Source organism: Indicator indicator, chromosome 16 (genome assembly GCF_027791375.1).
Source record: "Indicator indicator isolate 239-I01 chromosome 16, UM_Iind_1.1, whole genome shotgun sequence".
NCBI lineage: Eukaryota > Metazoa > Chordata > Aves > Piciformes > Indicatoridae > Indicator > Indicator indicator.
Window position 1 is genome coordinate 11,455,299 of NC_072025.1, and position 27,431 is coordinate 11,482,729.

A 27,431-nucleotide genomic window follows, 5' to 3' on the forward strand; every position below is an offset into this window, starting at 1 on the left:
GGTCACTAGACAAAGAAGTGCAGTGAACTGGGTCTGAAGGGGGGGGGATTGTGGTAGGTCTCAGCTTTGTTCTTGCCGAATCCTTCACCTAAATAGGATGAACATCTCCTGCTCTGGCGAAGGGCGGGAGTGGTGCTTTGTACAACCCAGCACGGAACCTTGACAGAAACTCTCAGGGCACCAAAAAAAAAAAAAAAAAAAAAAAAAAAGATGCCGCGGAGTAAGCTTAAATTCACTTTCTGCGTCTTGAAACTCACACGGTGCCTGGACAACGCGGTCTGCAGATTGCGCCAGAAAAGCACTCGTGATGGCCAAAACCTCGCGTCCTGCCGCAGACACAGAGCGATAGACGGCGACAGCCGGAAAGCGGCACCCGGACTGGCTCCTCAGGCGCGGGCCAGCCCCGGGAGGCCCTGCCCGCAACGCTAGGAGCCCGAGGCGAAAGCTGCCCTGCAAGATCCCTCGCACATCCTGCGCATCCGGGCTGGGGCCGGGAACCCCCAGCAGAGCCCTGCCAGGAGCCCCGAGCCCGCCGCAGGAGGCGCGGCCCCCACGTGACCCTGCCGGCCCTATCGCCCGCCGCCGCCGCCGCCCGCGCTCAGAGCTGCGCCGAGGCCGCCGAGATGCGCTGGGGAGCGGGCGGGCGCCGGCGGACGGTGCTGCCGCTGCTGCTGGTCTCACTGGTGGCCTGGCAGCCGCCGCCGCAGGGAGCGAGGGCCCAGCGCCTCGCCGCGGACGCAGGTAGGAGCCGTCCTGCCGGGCTTGAGGATCGTCCCGCTGGGCTGGGCAGCCCAGCACCGGCGGCTAGCTGCCTTACTCTCTCTCCTCGGGTGAGCAATGCTTGGATGACATTGCTGCAGTTGTCCTTGTCCCCAGAAGAAACACAGAACTACCCGAGGGCCAGAATCCACCGAAGCCCCTCTCCTGTTGTAGTTCTAATCCACATTCCTACAGCCTGGAACGTAGAAAGGTATGAGGATGTAATACCTTTGTACTCCATTTTCAGAAAATAGGACAAGTTGTGTCCTTTCTTCTTCATCGGAGTTTCCTGAAGGATTTTTTACACCACAGGAGAGAAAGGATGGAGGAATCGTTATCTACTTTTTAATCATTCTTTACATGTTTTTGGCCGTGTCCATCGTGTGCGATGATTACTTTCTACCTTCACTAGAGATCATCAGTGAATGTAAGTGAACATAGTGACCTTTTTCCTGTAAAACTGGGCAGTTTGGTGTTAGATACTGTCTCTAAAAAAGTTTTGAGGTTGAGTGCTCTGGAGACAAAAGTAAAGTTTTACAATTTGTGTGCCTAGCCAGACTTAACAACACAAATTCATTTGATAGGACATATAAATACTCTATTGAAACAACATACTGATTACACTCATGTTTAGAATTTCCTGTAGGGACAAGGAAAGCAAAATCTTAACATTTCCTCATTACTAATTAAACTGATGGTACAACTTTAGGGTGAGCAGCTGTATGTCCAGGTTACTAGTAAAAGAAATTAAAATATAGGAATTAAGTTGCTCAAGCTTCTGAATTTCTCTCAAAATATTGAATATTAGGTCAGTATGATCTACTGTTTACATACTAAAGGTATGACAGAAGAGGGAAGGGAATACCAGTTACAACTACTCTGTGAAATCCAGTACCTGTAATAATTCCACTGGCTTCAGCAGACCACTGAAATGGTCTAGGCTGAAACTTCAGGTTTTCAAGAACTAAAAAAAGTTGCCTAGGGAAACTCCTCCTTGAACACTGGAAAACTTTCTCCAGACCAAAACATCTACAAAAATGTAAGCTTATAGAGCTTACATTGCTCTAGAGCTGATTTATTGATGATAAATAAGCATGTCAGACTTTTTTTTTATAATTAACTGTATGTCTCTGGTTTTGGTGTGCAGAACTTGATCCACAGATCAGAACTAGTCAACTTACCAGAACAAAAATCTCGTTTCATTCAATCAAGACTGTCCATGAAAAGTGAAAATTTAGTTTTAAGATTGCAGCACTGGTTTGAATTGAACTAGTATTTCTGGTATGTGAAGATACAGTAGCATGGGTTTCCCTACAAGATAAACTTCACATGGATCAGGTAGCAGTATCAACTAGAATCCAGGGCGTTTCCCTTCAATTATGATCCCTATGAAATAGAGTTAAAGCCCACACATATATGCCTAGTTTACATTTTGAGATCATGCCCACATCTCTTGTATTATAAGTACTTCTTTTCTGGCCTATAAAATAATTTCTGTAATAAAGTTAAGCATAAGTCAGCCCAATAAAGGAAGATGTTTTCAGTATATTATTTTACCAATTTCTGATAAATGCATTGAAAGCAGGCAAAGTTAATTTTATTAAACTATAGTAGCTTCTAACATTATTTACTAATGCAAGAAATAGTCTGTACACTTAATTTAAAGTAATTTTTCTCCTCTATCCTCAGGCCTTGGCCTCTCTCAGGATGTTGCTGGAGCAACTTTTATGGCTGCTGGAAGCTCTGCTCCAGAGCTTGTCACTGCTTTTCTAGGTAAGTAACATATTTTCACTCTTCAGAATCTGGAATTCTCTGCATGCCAAACTGAAACACACCAGAGAGTCATTTTGCTTATAGGGGTCTTCGTGACAAAGGGAGATATTGGTGTCAGCACCATCCTTGGATCGGCAATCTATAATCTTCTTGGTATTTCTGCAGCTTGTGGGCTGCTTTCCAGTGTGGTATGTATCAACTTTGATAGTTCTGCTTCTAAGAGCCAAATGGTTAGCCTTTCTGATTTGCCAAAAAAACCAAGAGACTTTCTATGACAACTGCCAAGTTTATTATTTAGTAGCAAAACCAGCATGTAATCAGTTTTAAGGTAACTTGCTATGAAAGTTTTTAAAAACACTAACTTGTTAAATATCATACTTAAGTCATTCCTAGGAATCTTAAATCTTTACATAATATAGAAACAACATATTGATGCAGCATTTACAGCGCTTAGTGAAAGTATTACAGACAAATTTAAGAAAAGTAAATCAATCTGTGATCTGCAGGTTTCGAGGCTATCCTGTTGGCCTCTGTTCAGAGACTGTCTGGCATACACAGTTAGTGCAGCGGCGGTCCTTGCGATGATATCCGACAACAGAATTTACTGGTAAGAGCACAAGTAGTGTTGAATTCATGTTGACTGGAAATTACCAAGACAGTGTTATGAAAAATAATCCCAAAACCCAAACTTTAAGCAGTCTGAACTGCCCTTCTCTAAAACGAAATAAACATCCTGTTTGCTTTAAAAAAAAAAAAAAAAAAAAAAAAACAGTAGAAAGTCATAATCCTTGTAAAGACTATTACCTAAACACTCAAACACTGACTATTTATAAAGCTTGATCTGCATAGGTTTGTCTGTACAGACTTTGCAATTTCTATCATAACTGTTTTAGCATAGCAACTACATTTCATAGTTTACTCCTTTTAAGACTTTCATGTGATAGCATCACTGTTAAGAAAAACACATCTGGCAGAAGCAGATCATGAGCTTCTGATGTTTTAACTCTGCTCTGTCAACGGAAGCTCCTGCTTTCTCAAGTCAGTCAGGTCCAGCACTAATCTCCGAGTTCCTAACTCCAACTAGCACATGCTATCCGTCTCTTTAACCGGTACACAAAGGCTCAATTTCACAAACATAAGTAAAATGTTCAATCACTAAGACCCCCCAGAAAACATGCAGCTAAACAATACACTAAAATTTTGCAGAGGAGGGGAATTAATCAAACTTCTGAAAGATAGAGGGACAGTGATGGACTTCCATGACACAGCCATACAACTGTAAATAGATGCTTTTGTGTTTCTTTTGGTAGTCATGTAAATTTTCTCTCTCTCTCCCCCCTTACAGCAGCCATTTAAAAAAGTTAGTGTGGGGTATTTTTATATTACATGCTATGCAAAAAGAAAATATCTGGTTTTCATTCTAGGTATGAAAGTGCATCCTTATTATTGATATATGGTTGTTATATTCTGGTACTATGTTTTGACATTAAAATCAACCAATACCTCATGAAGAAGTTTAGTCCCTGCTGTATGTGTTTTACAAAAGCTATGGAAGAGAATGCTGAGCAGCAGCCACTGGTTGGATGGAGAGAAACGGGTGGACCTCTAATTCGTCAGCAGTCAAGAACAGATAGTGGAATTTTTCAAGATGACCTAGACTACTCTCAGCTTTCATCAAGCTTGCATGGGCTCAATGAAATCTCTGAAGGTATATTACAGTTATCTCTAGTACTCTGCATGCCGTCTGCATCAGTTTTAATAAAGACCAGATTCCAGGATATTATTAACATTTTGTTCACCACAGATCTCCAGCCAATTATTTAAGTCAATCATTATTCTTCCCTGGAATATAACATAAAGCAAAATCAGAGTAGTGACTTGAGTGGCTAGAGGAATGCTAGGACAGTTCTTCATTTGTGTCATATTAGAACAGCCAACATCCATCAATCTTCACCGTGCACATTTGAAACTTTCCGGCAACACTGCTTGTGAAATGCATTATCTGCTGATATATTATACACTGATATATTATACATTATATGCTGGCATCGTACCAATATATATATACTTCTTTTATGACAATGGCAGTTTCATAACCCAAAATATGCATGACATCAGAAGTAAATGAATAGTTATGAGATGCCTGCAGATGCTCAATTTCCTCTTTACTTAGGCAAAACACAGCAGTTGGTACTTGCTCTCGGTAAACATTTTGCGCAAACCTTCATAGAAAAGTTCATTTTTCATCCATCTTAGTTTTCTCCTAGTGATGTGGTAATAAAGAACAATTGATTTCAGAATTTTGTCTAGCGTGATGCAGGTAGTGGGCAAGACCATTGCTAGAACTTAAAAATATTTACCTTTTTCCAGTTTTCCCACAAGTAGAGGCCAGTGATATACCTATGCTATGGATTCAAACAATTTAAAATAGTTACTCTTTCTTCAAACAGATCATCCGAGTGTCTTCACCATGCCTGATGCAGATATGAAGAGAATTTTGTGGGTGTTATCGCTTCCTATTATCACACTACTGTATTTGACTATACCAGACTGCAGAAAACAGTTTTGGAGGAACTGGTTCATGGTGACATTTTTAATTTCAGCAGCATGGATTTCTGCAATAACTTATGTTCTTGTATGGATGGTAACAATAGCAGGTAGGTACCTAAAGTACTGCTGCTATACAGAATCAGCCAATTGGGAATCACTGAAAAAAACCCAGTTTTCTCCCTGTGAAGAATTTTCCTTTCCACAATTAACAGTCAGTTTAGCAACACATACTTTGCTGTAGAAAATACAACAAACAAAACCAACACTTTGACTGCTTAGTTTGCTACCTTCTTCCATCTACTGAAAACAACTTCAGCTGCTTCAGAGTGCTTACCATCACATAAAAGAATTTGTTTACATAGCTACAAGAAAACATCCCAGCCTTTATTTAAAGAGGCATTTGCATTAAGCTGCTTCAGGAAGTGAAACACTTAGGTAGACAGCCATAAACTTGTGAAGCTGATAGGTGACAAACACAGAATCCACCAAGATTAGAATTAAAGCTTCAGGGTTCTGCACACGAACCATTATTTCTGTATCAGTAATTTTCTTAACAGTAGAGTAAGACATTTGGCATAAAATTAACTGCCAAAAACACCTCCCACATTTTTGCACTATTTCGACTATAGTGTCATGTGTTTATAAAACATTTTTAGTGTGTGTATGTATACCTCTCGCAAATCTGTATTATCAAGTGAAGCAGTAAAATAATTGCATCTAATGAGAAGGGGTATGAACCCAGGTGTAAAAACATTCTCTTAAGGTACTAAAGATCTCCTCATTTCACTGTTTCTCCAGTCATCTTGAGAATAATCCAGTTTTTAATTTTAAGAACAAGCAGAAAGCAAACCTCTAAACAAGAAAAAGTTACAAAGCTTGCCATTTTCACATTATAGCTTACTAATCCTATTCAAGTATTCCACTAGTTCAGCATCCTAAACTTCTTTTCAATGTAAGTTCAATGAATAACTCCTTGTTCAATGCAGAAACATACCTCTACATTTGGTAAATCTTTGAGAAATTACTAGTAGATCACTGGACACAACACCCACCAGGTTCACTCCCTGGTCAAATAATTTTCAACTTGTATCTAAAGAGCATGGGCTTACTGTCTGAATACTAGAAGCCTTTTGAAACAGGAATCAAATGAAAGTTATTGCTGTTTTACTAGACAAAGCACTAATTCATATAAAAGCAGGTACAGTGTAGATTCAAATAGTGTACTAGTGTTAGTACACTTTGAAGAGTCATCACAAGCAGTATTGGGGCCTTTGGCCCACTACTTCTAGGTCAAATATGTTCTATTTACATGTTAAGATACTAAAAGTCACACCCAGTATATTCAAGTCCAGGTTCTTTCATGAAGGACTCAAAGATTCTACTGTTGCATAAAGAGCCTATCAGAATGTCACAAAGGCATTATAGCTGGGGACTAAATTTGGATGGTCAAGAACAAGCCTAAATTAATACATGTTTTTGATGCTAGCAAAGAAAATCTGACTACTTCTAGCATAATATTGCTACTGATACACAAAATTAAAGACTAGAAAAAGAACACCATTTTCTCCTTATGGTCACTTGCTAGAAAAAACAAAACAAAACAACAAACAACTAACCCCACCCCCACAAGAAGAACAAATCACAAAATCAACAACAACAAAAAACAAACCCTACACATTAAATAGAAGATAAATTTATTTAAGAAAACTATTTACCTGAGTTCAGATTCTATCTTACAACCTTCAAAGGACCAGAAAGCTACTGTTGGGTACATAAGGCTGGTTTCATTCATATTTCACCTTGTTTTGCTTGGCATGAACCATTACTTTCCAGCCTAGATGGCTTACAGAAGGTGATCTTGCTGGCCCTCATCCTACAAATCTCTTGCATTAGGAGTGATGGAAGTATAAATATGAGTACAAATGCTGCAACAGGATCATGTTAGTCCCTCTGAACCAACAAAAAGTTTCAAATGTAAATTTACTTGACTGATGTAGAGACCAAGTAGGTATGAATGAGTCAAGCACTGCTGACCTGGCTTAGAGACTACTGCCTCTTATTTTAAGAAAACTCTTCTTATTGTGTCAAATATTGCAAGTAACAATTCATATTTCAACAACAACAAAAATTCAGATATTTTAGTATATTGGTGCTTATGAATCATGGAACTGATAAAACAGTTTTGAGGATCTGAATCTCTCTATTTTAAATGAGAAACTACTACACTTACCAGACTTATGGGGCTAAAAGGAAGGTGGGGAAAAAATAAGCTGTTTTAGTAACAATTTAAAAATTTTCTTAAATTAAACTAGTGTTTACCTGAAGAAACTCACACTTCTGAAGGATTACTTGCACTTACAAGCCATGTAAGAATTCTGCATTTTGATTCTTCCAAATCCAACAAAAGAACTAATTGGAATGAAATGGTAAAGCCATGTAGTTGAGATACTATTTTAATAATCATCTTAATGACCCTCCTCCCCAAGAAAATCATGTGCTTTTTTCCTCCTCCTTTAAAGAGTGGGTGATTATATGAGTTCTTGCTTCATGAGACTTTTGAGCACTAACAACAAAATGCCCAAAAACGTAGAAGACCCATTTTAATTTTTCCAGAAGGGAAAAAAAAAAAAAAAAAAAAGAGTAACTTGTTAAATACCTAAATTTTTACTGTATCTGAAGAAAAAAAAATCATCATTAGTATTGTCTTGACCACTGGAGACATTCCACTCAGATTTTTGAGAAACTTAAGGTGGTTACTCTACTACAATTCCTTTTTTATTTGCTTGAGGAACAAGGACAGGATGGTATTTTCTTGTTTTTTACTACTTTGTGATTCATTCACTTCATATTTAGTCAAGTCAGCTAAGAGATTCCTTTTGAAATTACGGTACAATTTAATCCTTTCTCCACCTAAGTCCAAAGTGATTTCTTTGGATGACACACTAAAAACATGCTTGCATTTTCTACTGTTACTTATCAACTGCAGGTGAAACGCTGGGAATTCCAGAGTCAGTAATGGGTCTCACGTTACTAGCAGCAGGAACAAGCGTACCAGATACGGTTACCAGTGTGCTGGTGGCTCGAAAAGGTAAAGATTTTGGTATTTAGGCTCATTCCAATGGATGTGTTTAAAAGGTACTATTACTATCAAAAAAGGCGGTTCTATCAACATTTCCAGAAATTCAAGGAGTAACTTCAAAATTTTTGCTCCAGATTGTAGAGCTTAAATTTACTACTACTAAATAAATAGCTTACCTGAAGAGGCTGTGGCTCAGACATTTAAAAACCTCTCAGAGTATCTCAGAGAAGTAGTGTAGGTTGGTTTGATTTGTTGTTTATCAAGTGTTACAGTTTCACTGCGAAACACAACTGTAGGTTTTGGTATTTTAAACATAGGCTATTTTAAAATCCAGTTATCTAGCTTATTTTAAGTGCAACTGTGCAGATGCTGGTGATTTAGGGAAACTTTTCTTTATGCTTATGGTACCCAAAACTATGTTGTGTAGAATCATGACTATAATAGCTCTTTTAATGAAAAGTCTGAAAATGGTGTTCTGTGAGAAATGGAGGGCTGACAGTCTGTTCCTCCAAAACAGTTTGGCAATTTCGTACAATACAATTAAGCAGACTTATTTGTATTTTCTTTTACAGGAAATGGAGATATGGCTATGTCTAATGTTGTAGGATCCAATGTGTTTGATATGCTGTGTTTGGGAATACCCTGGTTTATAAGAACTGCCTTCATAAATACATCAGGACCTATAGAAGTGAACAGCAGTGGTTTGACATACACAGCCATTTCTCTCATCTGTTCTGTTGTTTTTATCTTTCTGGCAGTTCACCTGAATGGCTGGAAAATAGATAAAAAATTTGGAGCAATTTCTCTTGTATTTTACTTAGTATTTACTATATTATCAATTTTATATGAACTTGGCATCATAGGGAACAATCCCAGAAGGGTCTGTGGTAACTAGTTTTAATCAATGATTTATACTGATGAAAAAGAAAATAAAACCAAGAAAGAAAGATCAGTTTCCTCATTTAGTCAAAATAAAAAAAAACTTCCTAACTCCCACTGGGCTCTAAGTCTTATTTACAGAACTAAGTCATGTCATTAAAGTAATATTAAGTAGAACAAAAACATCACAGCCTAATTGGAGCCCTTTTTTTTTTTTTTTTTTAAGAGTAAAGAATTACAATATGACTACAACACACATATAAAACAAAAATTCTGGGGGAAAAAAAAGGACATCTAGTTTTTACATTTTAACGTTGATACACACTGAGGAAAAATAAAAATCAGAAAACACTAAACAAATCCCACTATGCAATTTTGAGATTAACAGAGAAAATGGCTTATTTTATTAAAAACAGTATAACCATTCAATTAAACTGAATGACTAGAGACACTTGGCCTAATTTTCCAAAGACGCTGAGCATCTAAAGTTTCTGCAGCCTACATGAACCTGCAGGTGCTCAACGCCTCTAAAAAAACAACAAAAATCAGGCAAATTGTCTTTAAAAACCAAACATAGTAAGATTCGGTTAACAAGTATCACAGTATATTAAACACTATACTGTTAAAGGCTGGTGGGATTTAAAAGTTCGTTTTTACAACTTTTGTAAGCATACAATGTTACTAAAAATGACTTGCTAGGAGAGAGAAGCTAAACAGACATAGGAATGTTCCTGAACACACAGTTTTAAATTATGCATTGCGATCCAAACGTACATCAATTTCTCTGCCACTGATTTTTATGCCGTTCATTATCCTACAGGCCTTTTCAGCAGATTCTGGTGAGTCAAATCTGACTGTTCCACAGCCCTTTGATTTTCCATTCTCCATTTTTATTTCTGCAAACATTACATGACCTGAACAAATAAGTTAAACAGTGGTTATTTCAAGTTTTCAGTGCACTATCAACTTTAAGAACTCATCAGAAGTGATTAAAAAAGCATTTTTAAATATGGTCTAGGGAGACACATGAAATTAGCACTTTCATACTGAGAGTATATTCATTCACTCAGGGAAAGAGGCACAGGTCAAAACAGCAGTGAAGAAACCAAATTAAGGTCCAATGTTTCAAATCTTTCCTTCACATTAGCGTAAGATGAAGTACGCCTGTATTTGATCTCAAGTTTGAAACCCCAGGTTCTCTGCAAGGCTGACGGAAAGTTGTGTGTTTCATTTATCCACACTGCCAGAAGCATGACTACTGACAGGCATTAACTGAATTACAGTTCAGTTCAGGCCACCATGTTTGCCACAGCAATGTGTCAAGCAATCACAGCGATCAAGCGTATTTGTAAAGAAGCTGCAGAGCAAAATTAGAGCCTTTAAAACAATAAAAGTTACCAGGTTAGGAGTGGTGGAAAAGCAGCCTGTGCTATTCAGTTCCTGCAGTGCTTCCTTAAGGTTGGACACTAAATTCACAAGGCAAGGGTTTTATGTACATGTCTTGGCACCTCAGAGAATATTCCATGCCTGAAGCTAATGACTTTTTGCTTATGATATGTTGTAGCACACCACTCCTAAGCCCCCAGATGCCACTAAGAACAGGAAACTTTTTAAAATACAGAGCTTTTTAAGTATCGTATAACAGAAGACCAGCCTTTTACTAAAAGAAACTGAACATAAGAAGACATGATGTATTTCCTTAGGAGAGCTGTTGCTTATACTTGCGTTTTTAATTCTTACAAAACAATTCAACATAATTACTGCATAACAACATAACAATTTTAGTTGCTGAGGAGATAATGAAAATAAAAATCCTGAACCATCCGAAAGTTGCCCAGGGATTTAAGACTTAAAAAAATAACAAAACAGAGAACCTGTTTTGCTATATCCTCCAGCTACAACAAAAACAAATTCCTAACTGAACTATCGAGTTCTCATTTGTATCAATTTGCAAACAGCTGTATGAAGATTGTCTTAGGTATCAGTACTATGTTTTAAATTATATTTCTTTTCTGTCATTCCAAAATAAGAAAAGCCATCCTGTAATTCAGTTAAAGCTTTCCATTCTGAGAGTGCATTTTCAAAATAATCTTATAGTTCTATTCCCAAGCTTCATTTTTCATTCACTTCTGCAAAAATACAACTGTTCTGAGTTAGATAAAAAGAATTCTTGGATATTTGTAGCAATGCTTTATCCTAGATAAAAAGGGCCTTTATTTTTTAATGTAAAGGATCAGAATTACAGCCTGCAAATATGCTAATCAGGACTACCTATTTGCATAAAACCCAAATCTGCCACTTTAGCAAATTTACTAAACTTTGATTTGATGCAGCACCATTTCTGGAAGTAATGAATAACCAAGAAAGGCCCTGGCTCCTGCATATATTTGCCTCCAAGTAAATGCTACAATATATTCCATGTTGGCCAGAGGATATGTAATACCTGCCACTTCCACACATCCCCCACCCCAGCTCCCCATGCCCCTGAAAAAAAAAAAAAAAAAAAAAAAAAAAAGATCAGAGAGCAATTTTGGTAATGGAATAGGTTAAAGTTCATAGCAGATGAGCACATGGAGACAACATTGCCCATACTGTACCTCATTTTCATGTATTATGTCATAGCTAAAGATTATTTATATTATCTTAAGAAACACGGGAGAGTTAAGAAAGATTAGGCTTGCCAGACTCTTCAGGATAAAGCAAGAACCTTGTCTTCCTAATCTTATCTAACATACATCATATAAAACATGAAAAGTTGATGGAGCTGAGAAGGGGTAAGATTCATACATACCGCATTGACTGAATTTCTCCTTTAGCTTCTGCCAGGTCAAGTCAAAAGGAAGCTAGAATTAGGAAAAAAAAAAAAAAAAAGGAAAAAAACCCCCACATTATTAATAATAATACATTACAAAAATAAAAAGAGCATGGCAAACATGCACACAAAATAAACTCGCATTCAAATGCTTACATTTCTCACAAATATCTGGTTGCCTTTAGAGCCTAATCTCTCTCTCATGGCACCTCCCATTGGCCCAGGCACAAATCCTCGATCGATATCGATGCTCCTCTCCAGACCTCCACCTATAGCTGGTCCCACTCGATCAAAACCAGAACTCATGCGATCCATGCCCATTCCCATTCCTCCAGGCATACTGTTCATACCACCCATTCCACCACCTACACGAAGAAAACAAGGATAATATAAAAATCTTTTTTTTATTAGTAAACACAGAAGCATTTTGTTAAAATAAATTCTTTTGTGTCAAAAAAAAGAAAAAACAAACAAGCTTTAACAAACCCACTACAATACAAAACATAACATCATACATGCACAGTGATCTATCCAGTAGCATGGCTAATATTTTAAGTCAAAGTATTAGAATATAGAAAGTGTCAGTTCTAAAATAAAAGTAAAATACTGACTGAATCAAGCTATCAGTCACACCATCTAATGCTGTAAAATGTTGAAAACAAGTGAAGAATTAAGATTTAAAGGCTGTCCAGTTCAATTAATAGAAGTCTGATACAGCGTACCAAAGAGAGATCAAATAACTGTGGCAATGTTAAGATACAGATAATTTGACCATATACACTATTGTTTATTTTGCTTCCTGTGTTCACATTCAGCTTTACTTGATGCAGCCACACTTAACGGCACAATCTTCTAGAGAAAGCCTATTTTGCAGAGAACAGTTGGTGTTATGAGTACAATGCAGAGCATGGACTTTCCCATGATACATGTAACAATGTATATTATTTAAAGAGCTAAAATCAATGGGATTCAGGTATCTGATTACAGTCATTCTGGATTCGTAATTAAAAATTCATATAAAGCAAATCTATCAAGATCATTCACAAGGGATCTTCTCTTTAAGCCTTATGCCTCTCAAGGCTGCCATTAGAAAGACTTTAGTTTCTCATCCACTCCAGCCTGAGGAACTCAGATGTTTGCTGTAATAAAAACTCAGAGCTTTGCACAAAACTAAACTGAGTGAAAAATCTAAAATTCAGGGCTGATTGTTATTTCAGTTATGAGAGATTACTGAAGTTCAGCTTGATGAAGTTCATACAACAGTGCCTATTTCTTCTGTTTTTCAGAACACAATTTTATTTGAATCACTTCTCCCTCCTAAACAAAAGTTAAAGCCATTTCAAAACTATGATTAAGGGAAAGGCTGCATTAGCAAGTTATCCTCTAAACTTTTACCTCAACCAAACAGCTTTAAAAACTACTAGATTCACAGTCTCATGCAACAGAATTCTACTTCTTCCAACACTGGCAAGACACTACACTGCAATACAACCCTTAGATACAATTACATGTACACAGTATCATTATGTGGCCAAGTCATATACACACTATTGAAACAAGTTAACCTACTCATTCCAGATCTTACTGGGCCCATGCTAGGTGCTCCCATTCCTCCTGCAAAAACACCAATCATTGCACCACCTAAACAGAAGAAGAATGAAGTGACATACACCGAACCACCAGTCAGTGACAACAATAAAGCGTATGCTGATGAAGTGCACTGATCTCAATGTTACCTGGCAATTCTCTTTTGTAGAAGCTTAAAATTGGGCCTTTATCATTCAAAACTTCATAGGAAACATCCAGGAAGTAACATTAATTAGCTTAAAAACCCCTAACAGAGGAGGAGTATTCTGATTTCTACCTCGCTTTTCTCCCCTCTGACAGCAACATAAGCATCTTAAAACTAAATGAGACATTTCCCACATTGGGAAGAACAGCCTCAAAATTGAAGTGTTCCTCTTATTTGAATTTCATAGTACAGAAATGCTCTAGTTTCTCCCATTTTTATGGAACAAATGCAAAAGCTAGAAGCAGCTGTCCCAGTGCCTTTCTTCACTGCCTATGTGGAGTGAATTAATAGAATTCGGTGGGGAAAAAAAGAAGGGGAATCAACACTTAATAAAAGCTATTTGGCAAAATCTCCAGAATGGTATCAGAGACTGATTCTAAAGTAGGGTAAAAATAGTTCTTTTCATTGAAGTTCTAATATTCACAGGATGACAGGATGTTAGGGGTTGGAAGGGACCTCCAAAGATCATTAAGTCCAACCCCCCATCAGAGCAGGACCATAGAATCCAGCACAGGTCACACAGGAATGCACCCAGATGAGTCTTGAAAGAATCCAGAGAAGGAGACTCCACAACCTCTCTGGACAGCCTGTTCCAGTGCTCTGTGACCCTCACAGTGAAGAAATTCCTCCTCGTGTTGAGGTGGAACCTCCTGTGCTGTATATTCAGGAAAGTAATCCCAAAGGAGCTCCTAGAATTGTTGAAATTTAAAATAACTACTTTCCTGTCACTACAGAACTGTCAAATGCACTTTTCTTACTTGATTTTCATACCTAGAAGTAAGAGTTCCATTTTTACTTATGCCAAAATAGATCAATAACTGTTGTCTTCAGGCTAGGTACTAATTGTTTTAATATCTACAAAAGGTCACTGCTGAGTCTTCATTAGATTAATTTTCTCCATACAGTTCAAAACAGCAACAATTGTTCCCTGCCAGTCTCTTGTGGGAAATTTTTGTCACCTCTCAGACAAGAGGCTGTCATAGCCGTATCAAGACTTCAAAAAACATTGACTAGCCCATTAAAAAAAAAATCTACCAATTTTCAACACCAGCAGGATGTACTTCAGCCAATAGTTTGCATGTTAGGAATATATTAATACTTACTCAGGCTAGAGAGGGTCTTGCAATGAAACACCAAGTCAAAAGTTGAGATTGCTGTCAACATGACTGGTTTTACCATTAAAAATACCCCAACAGTGTAAAATGCACTAAAAATCCCAAAACAGACAAAACGCCCCACCCCTAAAAAAAGCCCTGAAAACTCAGTTAATCCTAATGTTTGGTTGGCCTATTTCTGACCTTAGAGACATCTTTCACCTGTAGTTTTACCACTGCTGGCTTTTCACCAACAAAAAAAATCATATCCTCAGAGATGCTGACACCACCTTTGATGTTGTAGATACTTCCAAGTTTCTACCAGTTTTAACAGTTTAGAAATTCTAGCAACTCAATTCTGATGCAAATAAAACATTCTTATTTTCACCAATTGATGCCATAGCCCAAAGACTGTCTTAAGTTACCCTCCTTGAAACTGGCAGGGTATTAAAGCAAATACACTCATACCATTTCCTTTTGAGATACCATTAACCTAAATATTGTAACAGGAGTACACCAGGGTCTTACCTGATGAAACACAATACCTATTAACTATTGTATTTGTAAATACCTATGTACTTCTTTCCATCATTTAAGGATGGTTTAGGTTCCATCTTACCCTGCTTCTCAGAACAGTATTTAAAAAGTATTTAAAAGGTAAGACTGGTAACACCTTATAAGTTGAAGCTTGCTAGATCTACTGAATGAATGATTCCCACATTAGTTCCTCACAGTGGCCATGTTCATGTGTTTCAAAATCAATGTGTGCTACTAGAAGATTCAGAAATGTATTGCTTGCTTGAACATTTATAACTCAAGTGGCTTTGGACTGTCACGTTTATGCTATGTCACAAGTGACAGAGTGAAAGCATACGCTTGATTTCTAAGACGTTAATTCCAAAACATTACTACACAACTACCAGCGCTCAAAGAGAAGCACTGAAAAGTTACCCTTTGTTATGAATTGCCCAAAGTAAAAAAAAAAAAAAAAAAAAAATTAAAATTCAACTTTTAGACCAGATTAACTTTATTCTCTTAGCAGCTCTTCTCTTTCATAGCAGGAAATTAAGGAAAGGGTAAAAAAACGAGGGGAAAGAAAATCTGTGACCTGTTGTGTTTTCATCTAGGTAGTAGCATAGTAACAAAGTGCAAGAAGGCTTTATTGTTAAGCACTTCCAGCAAAGTGTCGCATTTGAGGGAACCTAAAAGTAGCAAAATGAACTGTCAACAAGACATCAACCAGAAACAAACCAAAGCTCACTCAGTTACAGAAGAGGCCAATAAAACTCATTGAGCTGCTAGAACTCAGAACGCAGGAAAAACAAGAGCACAAAATTTCACCTTTCTTATCCAATGCTATCTAATTTGCAGTAAAAACTCTACCAGCATGGAAGTTAAAGGTGGTACATGGACAGCTTGCTCATGATCACCAAAAGCACATATTTTAATAGCCAAAAAAAACCCCAAAAACCAAAAACAAACCCTGCAAAGTTTGCAGTATGAAGCTAAATGCATTCCTCAAATCCCTATTTTGTTTCTGTTCTAGAGATGGGAACAAATCCTAGACACATTATCCTTCTCCTAAGTGATGGCTATAATTAGCACTCAGAATTCATCCTTATAATAATGACCAGGTGAAAGCAGACAGGGGAAGTTGGCCAAATGAAACCAGGTCTCCTTTTCTTCAAGTATAGCTCTTCTGATACTGTGTTGCCACTGCTACAGAAATTCAAGTCACCATACCCATTCTTCCGAAAGACTCTCCAAAACCACGGTTCAGTGCCATGTCACTACGACCAAAATCTCGGTCCATGTTTCCTCCCATTCCACCACGGAACATTTCTGTACAGAAGAAAACAAAAAACAGTAATTATTCTATTATATACATCTAAGCTGATGTTCATACAATCCTTGTTTCACAGTTGTTCAAACAGAAATAGGTTTAACACACAAGTCAGAGGTGCTTAAATATTTAAGCCACTGTGCCAGTTCCTATCATGCCTTCATTCATGCCACTGACTGTACTTGCTCTCATCTACATTACCTATCCCTAAAGGAAGAACGTTTAATAAATCAGCATTAGTAAACTTAATTCCATTTAATGGGAACAGTCTTCACTTACCTCCCATTCGGTTGACTCCAAATCCTCCCATATTAGGCATTCCTTCAATTCCACGAAATCCAGCAAGTCCTTTAAAATAAGGAAAAGTGCTTTCTATACAATATTAAAAAAAAACATCTAATGAAAAGAACTTCACTGCACGTACCGCCTCCCATTCTATTCATTGCACCAAAGCCTGGACCATCTATTCCCATGCCTGTAAACCAAGATGACAAAACACCTTTTAGAAGACAAACAAAGAGATCCTAATGGATTTTAAAAAAAATGAAGAGGCAGTTGACATCTCAAAAGCACATAAGGCTTGCTTTCTCAAGAGTACGTCATTCTTCCAAACACAGAAATGACAATTTCAAACTTAGAGCTCTGTAAATTTAAAAATGAAGAACCAAGATTTACCTCCTGGACCCATGCTCCCCATTCCACCACCCATGCTCAATTGTGTTGCACTGATGGGCTGTCCACCTGGTCCAAGTCCCATACCAATGCCACCAAGACCACCTTGAAAACAAAAAGTAAGTATCACCAGAAGAAAGACTTCAGTCTCTTATCATAAAGAGACCACAGTAACCAAAAATACTACTAAACTGTTTCAAGACTGTATCAACATATATCAACAGTGCAACGAGCAGAAAACGGAGCATACACTCACGAGGTAATTGTGAGGTTTTGCTGTCTGCAACACGGAAATCTTCATGAGGAACTGATTTGTCATCCTGAAAAAAAAAAACGATGTTACGCTATGATTCTTTTAGTGTTTTGGCAGAGACATGTAAGGCAGAAATATAAGAAATTTACCATTTTCACATGCATGGGTCTATCAAACAGGAACTGTCCATTGAACATAGCTGAAGAAATGCAAATTAAGGACACTAACTACAGAAAACAATTTAACTACTGCAGAAAAAATTTTATTTATTACTTATCTTTCTGTGCCCAATCTTTAGAATTCCAAATCAAAGGTCAGAAGAGGCTACATAAGCTGTTATGTGTATACAAAAGTTTCACACGTCATTCTCACATACTGTAACCTTTGTTCAACATTATCAGGAATACCATTTTAGACTCTAGCAGTAAATTCAGTCAGTACCAAACATGTAATGTGCACAATATTACACAACAAGGCACTTGCAAAATGATGTTGTGAGAAGCCTTTAAAGACTAAGCCATATTTGATTAATATTTTTCAAAATCAAGGATACATATTGCTTGAACAGCTTCAATTGCTTGTTCAAAGGTAACTGTTCCCATTCCTCGACTCTTGCCATCTTTGTCTTCTTTGATGTCTGCACGCTTTACAGTTCCAGCAATGCTGAACACCTCCTTGAGTTTCTTCCAGCCAACTTTAAAGTCAAGCTTATACAAAGAAATGCAATTTCAGTTCACATTTCTATTCTGCCATTATACTGAAGAGATTTTCTGCACTGTTACAACTCCTCAGCTTCACAAAATGCAACCAAGTACGAAGTGTCAACTAATAGCAACAATTTATACTACATATATTTACAATAATTAACATACTAACATTAAGAAATGGATGGACATTGATCAAAAGCAGCTGTACAACTTCAAGTTCCCTTGCAGACATAGCAGTCTTTTTTGCAAACAAAGAAGCACCTCCGACAAATGTAAGTTAAAGTAACTAACAAGATAAACAGAAGTGTACATTTAACTAAAAGAAATGCATTTGTAAATAGATAGTGATCAAGAGATGGCTGTGCAACAATTAAAAGTGCATGTCAGTTTCAAGAGCTTAACGGATCTTTTACGTCCAAAATCTGAACACATATCCAGCATTTAAGTTGAATATACTAACTGTGAACTAGCATTTTCAATTCCCTCTTTATATTAAAATAGAATTATGCAGGAATAGAAGATGTTTTACTAAGATCAAATATTACAGATACAAAATACAGTTTTAAACTTACATTAGCAACAAAAATAGTGGACCCAAGCCTGCCTGCCTGCAAGTTACTGATAACTTCAGGAGGAATGTTTGGATTATTGAGAATAGAAGGTGGTAAATTCACTATTCCAGGTGCCACATCAGGTCCATGTCCTCCTGGAAACTGTCCTCCTACACGCTGTAATGCCCTACGAGCATGTTCACCTTCAGGATCCTGAAACATGGGCAAAAATAAAGCCAACTTAATCACTGACGAGAGGACTGCAACAAAGAAAAAGTTACTATTTGAAATTCTACATAAACCCATCAAAATTATCAACTAATATCCTTGTCCATGTCAGAGGATTCAAGAACTGAATTAGCATGGAGACCTAATTCCCTCACCTCTAGAGGTGGGTCCTTTCAGTTGAGGGTTGAGGCATATTGGCAAAGCACTTGTTGAAGAAGCTGAAGTGCACTGCCACTTCACATGCTGTACCTAGCCTACGGACAAGTAGAAAAGATTTCAATCTGGAGGACTGTCAGTCTAGCACCTTCCAAGAACTGAATCAATGTAATCTGTGGGGTTTTTTTTTATTTATTTATTAATACCATTATTAAAGTCGTAACAGGACAAAAAGAACTGCATGAGACACCATCACATACTATAACACTATAATAGAAATGTTATTAATTTCCCTTTGCAGTTAGCACAAGTTCTCTACTTCCAGCCTCATTTTTGCGCAGGTAGTAGTCCAATATACAGTTCATTCTGCATCATATTTTGCAGCAGGTAAGAAATGTAAACACAGAATCATTAAGGTTGGAAAAGATTTGATGACCCTAAAGTGAGAATATGAAGTTGTTTTAAAGAAAAACTGATTATTTTGACTTTAGGACACACTTTTTGTCAGTTCACTTGGCATAGTACCTTCCACAAGCCAAAAGTTGGTTTAGCCCATTAAGAAAATGTCATAAAAATATAAAAACGAAGATTACACAGCTAAGATGCTCAAAAGACTGTATCATCATCTCAGTAGTTACAGTATCTTCACTATTTCAAATTCAAATCAGCAGCAATAATCATACCTCTTTAATATTCAGGGGTCTTCCACTAAGGTCATACTTGTTCATAGTTTCTAACGCTTTCTTAACGAATTCTTCATCTTTGAATTCGACCACACTTAGACAGAAGAAAACATTCATAGTATTAAATAAAGTTCAAAATGATATAATTAATAGAATATTTGGATAGCAGTGTGTTTCCACACACAAAAAATAAAATAAATTTTTTTTTAAGAAATGAAACTTACCCACAACCCTACATCCATGATGATTTGTCAACATATGTAAAGAGAAGAAGAAAAAACGTCAGTCAGCACATGTGATATGTAGGGTATTTAAGATTCCAGCTAAAGATCCCAGCTCACTGTTAAATAACTATTAAAGTCATATTCAGCTGCAAAATCCATTTCATATGCTCTTTACTGGTAATCAGGCTGTATTTCTCCTACTTTCTCAACATACATACCGTTCAAGTGCAAGAGAATATATCAATTTTTATTCTCTTTGAGACAAACTAGAATTGGAAAAATGCCACACAGATCCCTGCAGGGACAACTGGGGAGAGGAGGTAGGGGGAAAGGGTGGAAAGAAGAAAAAAAAAAAAAAAAAAGGAAAAACAAAACACAACCCAAAAACATAACCAAAAACCAGTCAAGACACTCATTGTGTCATTAAAAGCTGCCCACTGACTACAAAATTCAAATCTACCTACAAGTATACCACTACAGTGAACAAAGAGCCTGCATACCTCTTCAGTATTACTAGCATAACTGAGAAATTACTTTGTAAGAAAATAACCCTATTGACTGCACCAGAATCCTTCTAATAAAGCAAAGAGTTGAGGATTGCTTTAAGCAAAGCAAAGCTGAAAGCATGTTTCAGTTTTAACAAGCATTAAAGAAAATTTACAACAATTAATACAACCTCAGTTAAGACTCAAACCTGCATTCCTCATGTTCTCACTGCAGGTTCAGAGCCAAACTTTTGACTATTTTTAAGAAGACAAAGGACATTAACAATCTTCACTCTTAGTGCCTCATTGCTGGCACTCTGCTGGCTACCAACCATCTCCATCCATTTTGTTTTAAAAAAGCAAATACATTAATCCAGCGTTCAGAGCACCAGTCCTGCAAAGCTGTCAAATCATGCACTTCAAGCAGTATATTCTTCACTAACATTTTATACTCATTGGCCCCCACAAGAGAATACTGCACTATCAGAATTTAAATACAATCAGTGGGTTATTCAATGTCCTGTACATGAAACAGATTTGCACCAAAACAAAGATGTTGGCTAAAAAAGCAGAATTAAGTAAATGCCACTTGTTAACATTTACAGAAGTATTTTGTCCTTCACAGCCAGCTAGTTTGTGTGAAAGTGTCAGACTACTTCTGATACAAAATCCTCAGGGCTATCTTATCGAAAAATCAGTGTAAAAATGAAACTTACTTTCCAATAACTGGTACAGGTATTATACAAAAATAAAACTGCTGAGGAACTTTTAAACCTCTAGCAGATTGTTGCCCACGGCACTTACCCTTGATTTTCCTTCAGCATCCTTAAACAGCTCCACGTATGTAACCTCACCAACTACATAAGACATACAAAGGGAAAATACCAAGAGACAATGCATTTAAACACCAGTATCTTTCTTTACTGTGCCCCTGTGCACAACTCTACAGAGAAGCACCTATTATTCACCAACAATCAAAACCAGACCAACTGTACCTCCTGTCAATGGCTATATAATTTAGCTAATTTTCAAAAATATGCAGCAGCCACATTCTCAAAAGCTAAAAACAACTATATTTAACCTAATTCATACTACAGATCGTATTTTGGCCAGTATGATATAGTTGGTGAACAAATTCAGATATACACAGTCCCTCGGCCTAACAAATGAAACATCAACGTTCACTGCAAAGTGTTACATTTGTCATCCTACTCACAACACCTGTTTTAAGGTGACTTTCTACCTGAATGTCTTCAGTCATGTTTACCTTCAATAATAACCAAATTTACACATCGAATGTTTCACAGCAAGCCACTCACTTTCTAAAGTAGGAAGTTTCAGTGAATAAACCAATCAAATAGTCACGTCACCTTACAACAGATAAACCAGCAGTTACACAAGCGGGGGGTTGGCATTTTTCACAGCCTAACAGCCAAGTGTGCTTTGCATTACTTTCAAAGAATCAATTTTTTCAAGGAAAACACAGAACTAACTTTTGACAGAATTCATATATTAGTGTTATTGCACCCCAAACTTAAAATGGAACATCTGGGGTAGTAACATTACTCTATGAAAGCTGCAACAATAGTAACAAGCTTTTAATACAAATCTCCTGACAGTCATGGCAGTAGTGACAAAGCAGACAAAGTTAATTCCACAGCCAGATTCCACCAAAGAAATACAAAACAACTTTTGAGAAACATCCTTTATTATTCATGTTAACGCACTAAATGTGTTGCTTAAATACAATAGCCCTTAAAAAAATCTACTAAGACTACAACTAGACAAAACACAATCTCTTTAAGAAGTCATGAGGTCATGCATGTACTCTCAACTGTCACAGTAGAATGGCAGAAGATTGTAAGCACTTCATTACCCATCCTACCCTGCAATGCAATTGTCTCAGATGAAAGAGGGGGAAGGGAGATAGATGTACCAAGTAAAGGCCAAAAACAAAACAAAACAAAACAAAAAAAAAGAAATTGTCAGATCAAATCTGTGTGGCTCAAAGGACATATACATTGCTTTTAAATTCTGCCCCTTTTTGTGAAGTATATTACAAGAAGTAAGTTACCTTTCTCTCTCATAAGGTCTTTAATGGCTTGCCATTTCATGTCATATGGGATGTTGCTAATAAAAACTCTATTACGATTAATAGCCTTCTTCTCTGCAGTGCCTGCATTCTTGTCCTTTGAATAGGGGTGGAATCTGTTCTTATTTCCAAGAGAAGGGATAGATTTTGGTTTTGCAACAAATTTCTCCTTCACAGGTGCCTTCTCTTCTTTTGCTGTCTCATCATTATCCCTACATTAAAACAAACAAATATTAGTCTTGTGTTGGATCATTAGACTAATAGACCTCCTATGCTACTGCAGTTCCTGCTTTTCAAATTAAGAAAAATAAATTCATGTCACCAGTCTAACTCCACAGTATGTTGTTTTATCTAGAACAACATCAAATATTATAACAGATTCATTCACTACTGTAAATAGAGCAAGCACATCTTGCTACTTAAGTTACATTCCATTTCCATTACACAGGATCACAGGATGTTAGGGGTTGGAAGGGACCTCTGGAGATCATTGAGTCCAACCCCCCCCTGCCAGAGCAGGACCATTTAATCTAGTGCAGGTCACATCCACATGGGTCAAGATTCAGCAAGATGATACTATGAACTACTACAAATACCAAAACAAAGTGACTCAGATGAAAAGTAAGCTACGGTGTCCATGATTTGGTACTTAAATAATTTTCACATTGGACCTGGCTAAGTTACATGATATTCACCACAGAAGTGAGAGCTGAAGTGGTCTAACTTATGGAACAGCTTAGTATACTTCATTCGACGCAACAATAATCAACTTGAATAGGTTCTAAATAAAATTATATTTGCCGCATATATAATTTTTATTCACAATTCGTGCCAGACTTCTTTTAGATAGAAAACAAAACTCAGTTAATAACAACAAATGCTCTTTCACTTTTATTGCTTAACACTACTGGAATTTGAAAACTTACTAAATGCATAGGAAATAGCTGCATTAAGACATTCTCTGCATCTAAGAATAATTAAGTCACCAGGTTTTATCCAATAGAAACAACAAAATAGACTTCTGGCCCTCAGTCTTTCAAAAATTTAGCAATAGCAGCATCTTTCAAAATCTTTTTATTTTTAGATGAAAATGTAGGAAAATTTGATTCTTCTATTTTAAAGCAGCCCCAATCTCAACTTCAATAAAACTACACACTTTCAACAGAATTAGATTAAATACTCAAAACTATTTAGCACTCTTGATAATTGCAACTATCATACAGTGATTTAGGCTGCTAACAGAGGATCACGGTGCCCAAACTGTTACTTTTAAAAAAGATGAGCCTCTGAACTGAAAGAATCCAGTGATAATATCACACAAATGTGACTCCCTAAACACTGCTGCTTAGAGGTACACCTTGATGTCCAGTTCAAATGTCACACAGCTAATGAAAAAACATTAAAAGTACTTTTACACAAAGGTTTATTTTTAAAAAGCCAGCATTAGCCACTCAAGCTTGGGCACTTTACAGGGAGAAATAAATTCCAATACATTCATATTTCTCCCATGACTTTTTCCCAGATTTTGAAGTACTTGCATGATATGAACTTCACAGTCCTCGTGTTTACAAGTGGGTAGAGGAATAGCAACTGAGAAATGCATGGACACTCCTCTGAGCTAAGCATTTGCAAAATATAAAACATTCAAAATCAACAACATGTTATTTTATTCAAGCATCCTCCAGCTTCCCTCTGCATCATCTCTTCTCCACACCATCTTGCCTGTTGTGGCAATGTAATTCTTTACTGGCTGTGTAATGAAGTGAAATGGAGAGAACAAGGCAGGGAACTGGAAGAAGCTGGAAGGAAAGGGGTGGGAGAGAGCAAAATACCAGGTTTTTCAGTCAGATCAGTTGCTTGTAATCCAGCCCCATTTGAGAATGCAAAACTCCTGCCCAATGAGACCCCTAATAAAAATCTGAGTTCTTCCTTAAGTTTTAGGATTAGAGCAATGGATTCTCTTTAGCCTTTGAGGCTCTTTCCTGATTAAAGGATTAGGAAACAGCTCCTGGGTGCTTGATGCAGTGTACACAAAGAACCAGATCTCCAAATATGGAATCCCTGGGCTCTACAAGACCGGCTGCACAAGAGTATGGGAATCTGGCACAAGAGTGTATGAATCTAGTCAGGGGAGGATAGCCAGTCTCCTAAAAAATCAAGGATTAGTTAAAAGAACAATCCTTCTTGCAAAACTCATCCTCCTAAACCAACAGGGGCAAGTGAACATGCTGAAGGCAGAGATCCTTTCGTGGAGGTAACTCTTACCTTCCTCCTTGAGTATTAAGTCATTTCAATCAAACAATACATTCAAATAAATATGTTAATCACCTATAGACCACAGAAAAGAGTCTCAGAAATTATGAATTGACATTTTCTTGGGGGAAAAATGGCAGTTTCCATTCTTTACATTTCATATGAGTGAATCATTTTACATATTTAATTAATATTTGCATATTAAATAATTAGCATTAGGTTGTAAAAGAGATGGCTACATTAACTCCTTTAAAAAAAAAAAAAAAAACAGGTCTTCATTGATTAGAATGAGCCATTTTTACCTTTTAAAAAATAATGCCCTTGAACTTCCATAAAATTTTGGAAAAAAAAAGACAAAGTTTCTGTACACAAAACTAGAAGCCTAACAGATAATAAGCACAAGATAAATCAACATGAAAGCTCTAAAACTTGAGTTTGTGGGAGGTTTGTTTGTTTGTTTGTTTTTGGGTTTTTTAAATAAACCTCTACTCCTCTGCTCACAAGTATCCACACAAATCATAAGACCAGCAGTGGCACATATGCAAGAAGTCCACAGCATGTAACTCTAAATCACATAGATCAGTTTAGCTTTGCTGCGCTGAAATGTTCCACTGCTCAATACAACAAACTTACAGGAGTGTCCAAGTTGAGACCAGGGTTACTCTCCCAATTTAATCTGAGTGCTAAGCAAACCTGGTTATTTAAATTCTTTAAGTAACACATTTCACCTGCACACCAGTAGCCCAATCCTTTGTATGTGTTTTGGGGAAGACTGGAAACCGTATGTGAATGAATAAGATTTGAAACTGTTACCAAGACTTTTGCATTATTTTTACACTTAAAGGCGTGATTTCTACCACACAGAACAACTCTTTGCTTGCGATTAGTTTTGGAGGGAATATTAAAAAAATTGCTGACAGAACTCCCATACAGAGAAATTAAGTCATTACTTTAACAATAGCAACCACAAAAGGCAACAAAATCTTATATGCCTCAGAGATGCAAAAGGGTCATAATTTATGAAAACTCAATCATAATTTCTGTAGCTTGGAAGCTAAGGGTCAGGCTCAAGAAAAAAAAAATAACTGCTGGTTTATGGAAATGTGAAATTTTTCATCTATTTGAACTTCACAGGGAGTCAAGTAAAGGCATGAAGTATGCCTTTATTCTTGCAGCTTTACATTGAACTTGATCCCACGTGCATGTTTTAAACACAGCAGCATCAGACCTGAGCTGCTTAGAACATGTCAAGACTTCGCAGATCTCAACAGCTTTGATGTACTGCAACAGTAAGACTACTATAACTGTCTTTTCCCTCCAAGATGTCAGTAAGATTATAAGATTTATTGAAATTCCAACGATTTGAGGCCAAAACCTAGTTCATGTAAAGAATAACAACCTCGAAGCCTGACATCAAGAACAACCAAATCCATAAAAGGTTATGCACAATACTGTTCTAGAGAGTTGGTACTTCGGGCCCCCTTACGCTATGTTCCTTTTAGACCTGCTATATAAGGCACAATTCCATATATGATTACGTTACTACTTACGAGTAAAATTTCTGCATGTACGCGGGGGGGTTGTTTGTTTTTAAAAAGTAAATCCCTATAGGGCTGCCTTACCATTCCAACGTAAACAAAGAGTAGTTCAAAGGCTTTATAAAATATACTACAACGGTATGAAGGGGAAACCTAAACCAAGCCAGAAACGACCAAGAACACTTCCAGAAATGGATCCTGCGAGAACTAGCCTAAGCAGAGCCCGTTAAGCAGCCCGGAGGCTCAAACCGGCAGAGTGGCTGGAGCTCAGCCTCCCGCCCCCGGGGCGGCTCCCCGCGCAGACCCAGTCCTCAGCGACTGCGAGTTCACCGAGAACCTTCCCCTTTCCCTTCCCTCGGGCCGGGACTGCGGCCTTCTCCGGGCACCCCGCAGGAGCTTACCAGGGAGGGAGATGCCTTAGCCCCGGTGGCTTCTCACCGATCCCCACACCGGCACACACCGGGACTCCGCGCTTGGGCCGCGCCGGAGCGACTCCATTCCCCAGCAGGGGAGGAGCCTGGCGGGACGCGGGGGAGGAGGGAGCAGGCCGCCGTCCCCCTGCCGCGGCCTAGGCGGGCCCGCCACACCCCGAACTCCCCTGGCCGCACTGCCCACCCTGCGCCCGACCTCACGCGACCCGACCCGGCCCGGCCTAGCCCCTCACACACATTTTGACGCCATTAGTGCTGCCCCCGCCGCTCTCGGTTGCTGCCGCTCCCGCCGCCTCCTCATCCCGCGGTGGCTGTTGTGGTGGCGGTGGCTGCTGCTGCTGTTGCGGCAGTGGCTGGCTGGCGGCGGCAGCCTCCTCGGCTGTGGGCTGCGGTGCAGCGGCCGCAGCCTCCGGCTTGTCGTTCTCTGCCATTTCGTGCCGGGCCGCGGCCCCGCTACCGCCGGGTTTGAAAAAAGTCCGGAGCGCCTCGGCCTCGCCGCGCCGGCCAAGTCTCGCGAGAACGGGGCTTGCGGCAGCCGCGAGCGGAGGGGAGGGACGCGCCGGGCGGCTTTACGGGT

At 38.1% G+C, this 27,431-nt stretch overlaps 2 protein-coding genes across 2 annotated transcripts; one reads left to right on the forward strand and one right to left on the reverse strand.

The window, feature by feature from the left end:
* Nucleotides 1–623: 623 nt before the first annotated feature.
* On the forward strand, nt 624–9,056 carry SLC24A5 (solute carrier family 24 member 5). The gene is made up of 9 exons (XM_054388074.1): nt 624–741; nt 1,007–1,186; nt 2,449–2,532; nt 2,617–2,720; nt 3,039–3,139; nt 3,957–4,240; nt 4,983–5,189; nt 8,069–8,170; nt 8,734–9,056. The coding sequence occupies exons 1-9, from the start codon at nt 624–626 to the stop codon at nt 9,054–9,056; spliced, it is 1,503 nt and encodes a 500-aa protein (XP_054244049.1).
* Nucleotides 9,057–9,767: 711 nt separating this feature from the next.
* On the reverse strand, nt 9,768–27,285 carry MYEF2 (myelin expression factor 2). The gene is made up of 17 exons (XM_054388043.1): nt 27,092–27,285; nt 22,615–22,844; nt 21,345–21,397; nt 20,056–20,063; nt 19,832–19,925; nt 18,786–18,977; nt 18,060–18,213; nt 17,656–17,705; nt 17,510–17,573; nt 17,257–17,358; nt 17,006–17,056; nt 16,861–16,929; nt 16,482–16,580; nt 13,422–13,493; nt 12,009–12,217; nt 11,832–11,883; nt 9,768–9,954 (listed from the first exon to the last, which is right to left on the reverse strand). Exons 1-17 carry the CDS (start codon nt 27,283–27,285, stop codon nt 9,791–9,793), a joined length of 1,857 nt encoding a protein of 618 aa, XP_054244018.1. The 3' UTR covers nt 9,768–9,790.
* Nucleotides 27,286–27,431: the final 146 nt, after the last annotated feature.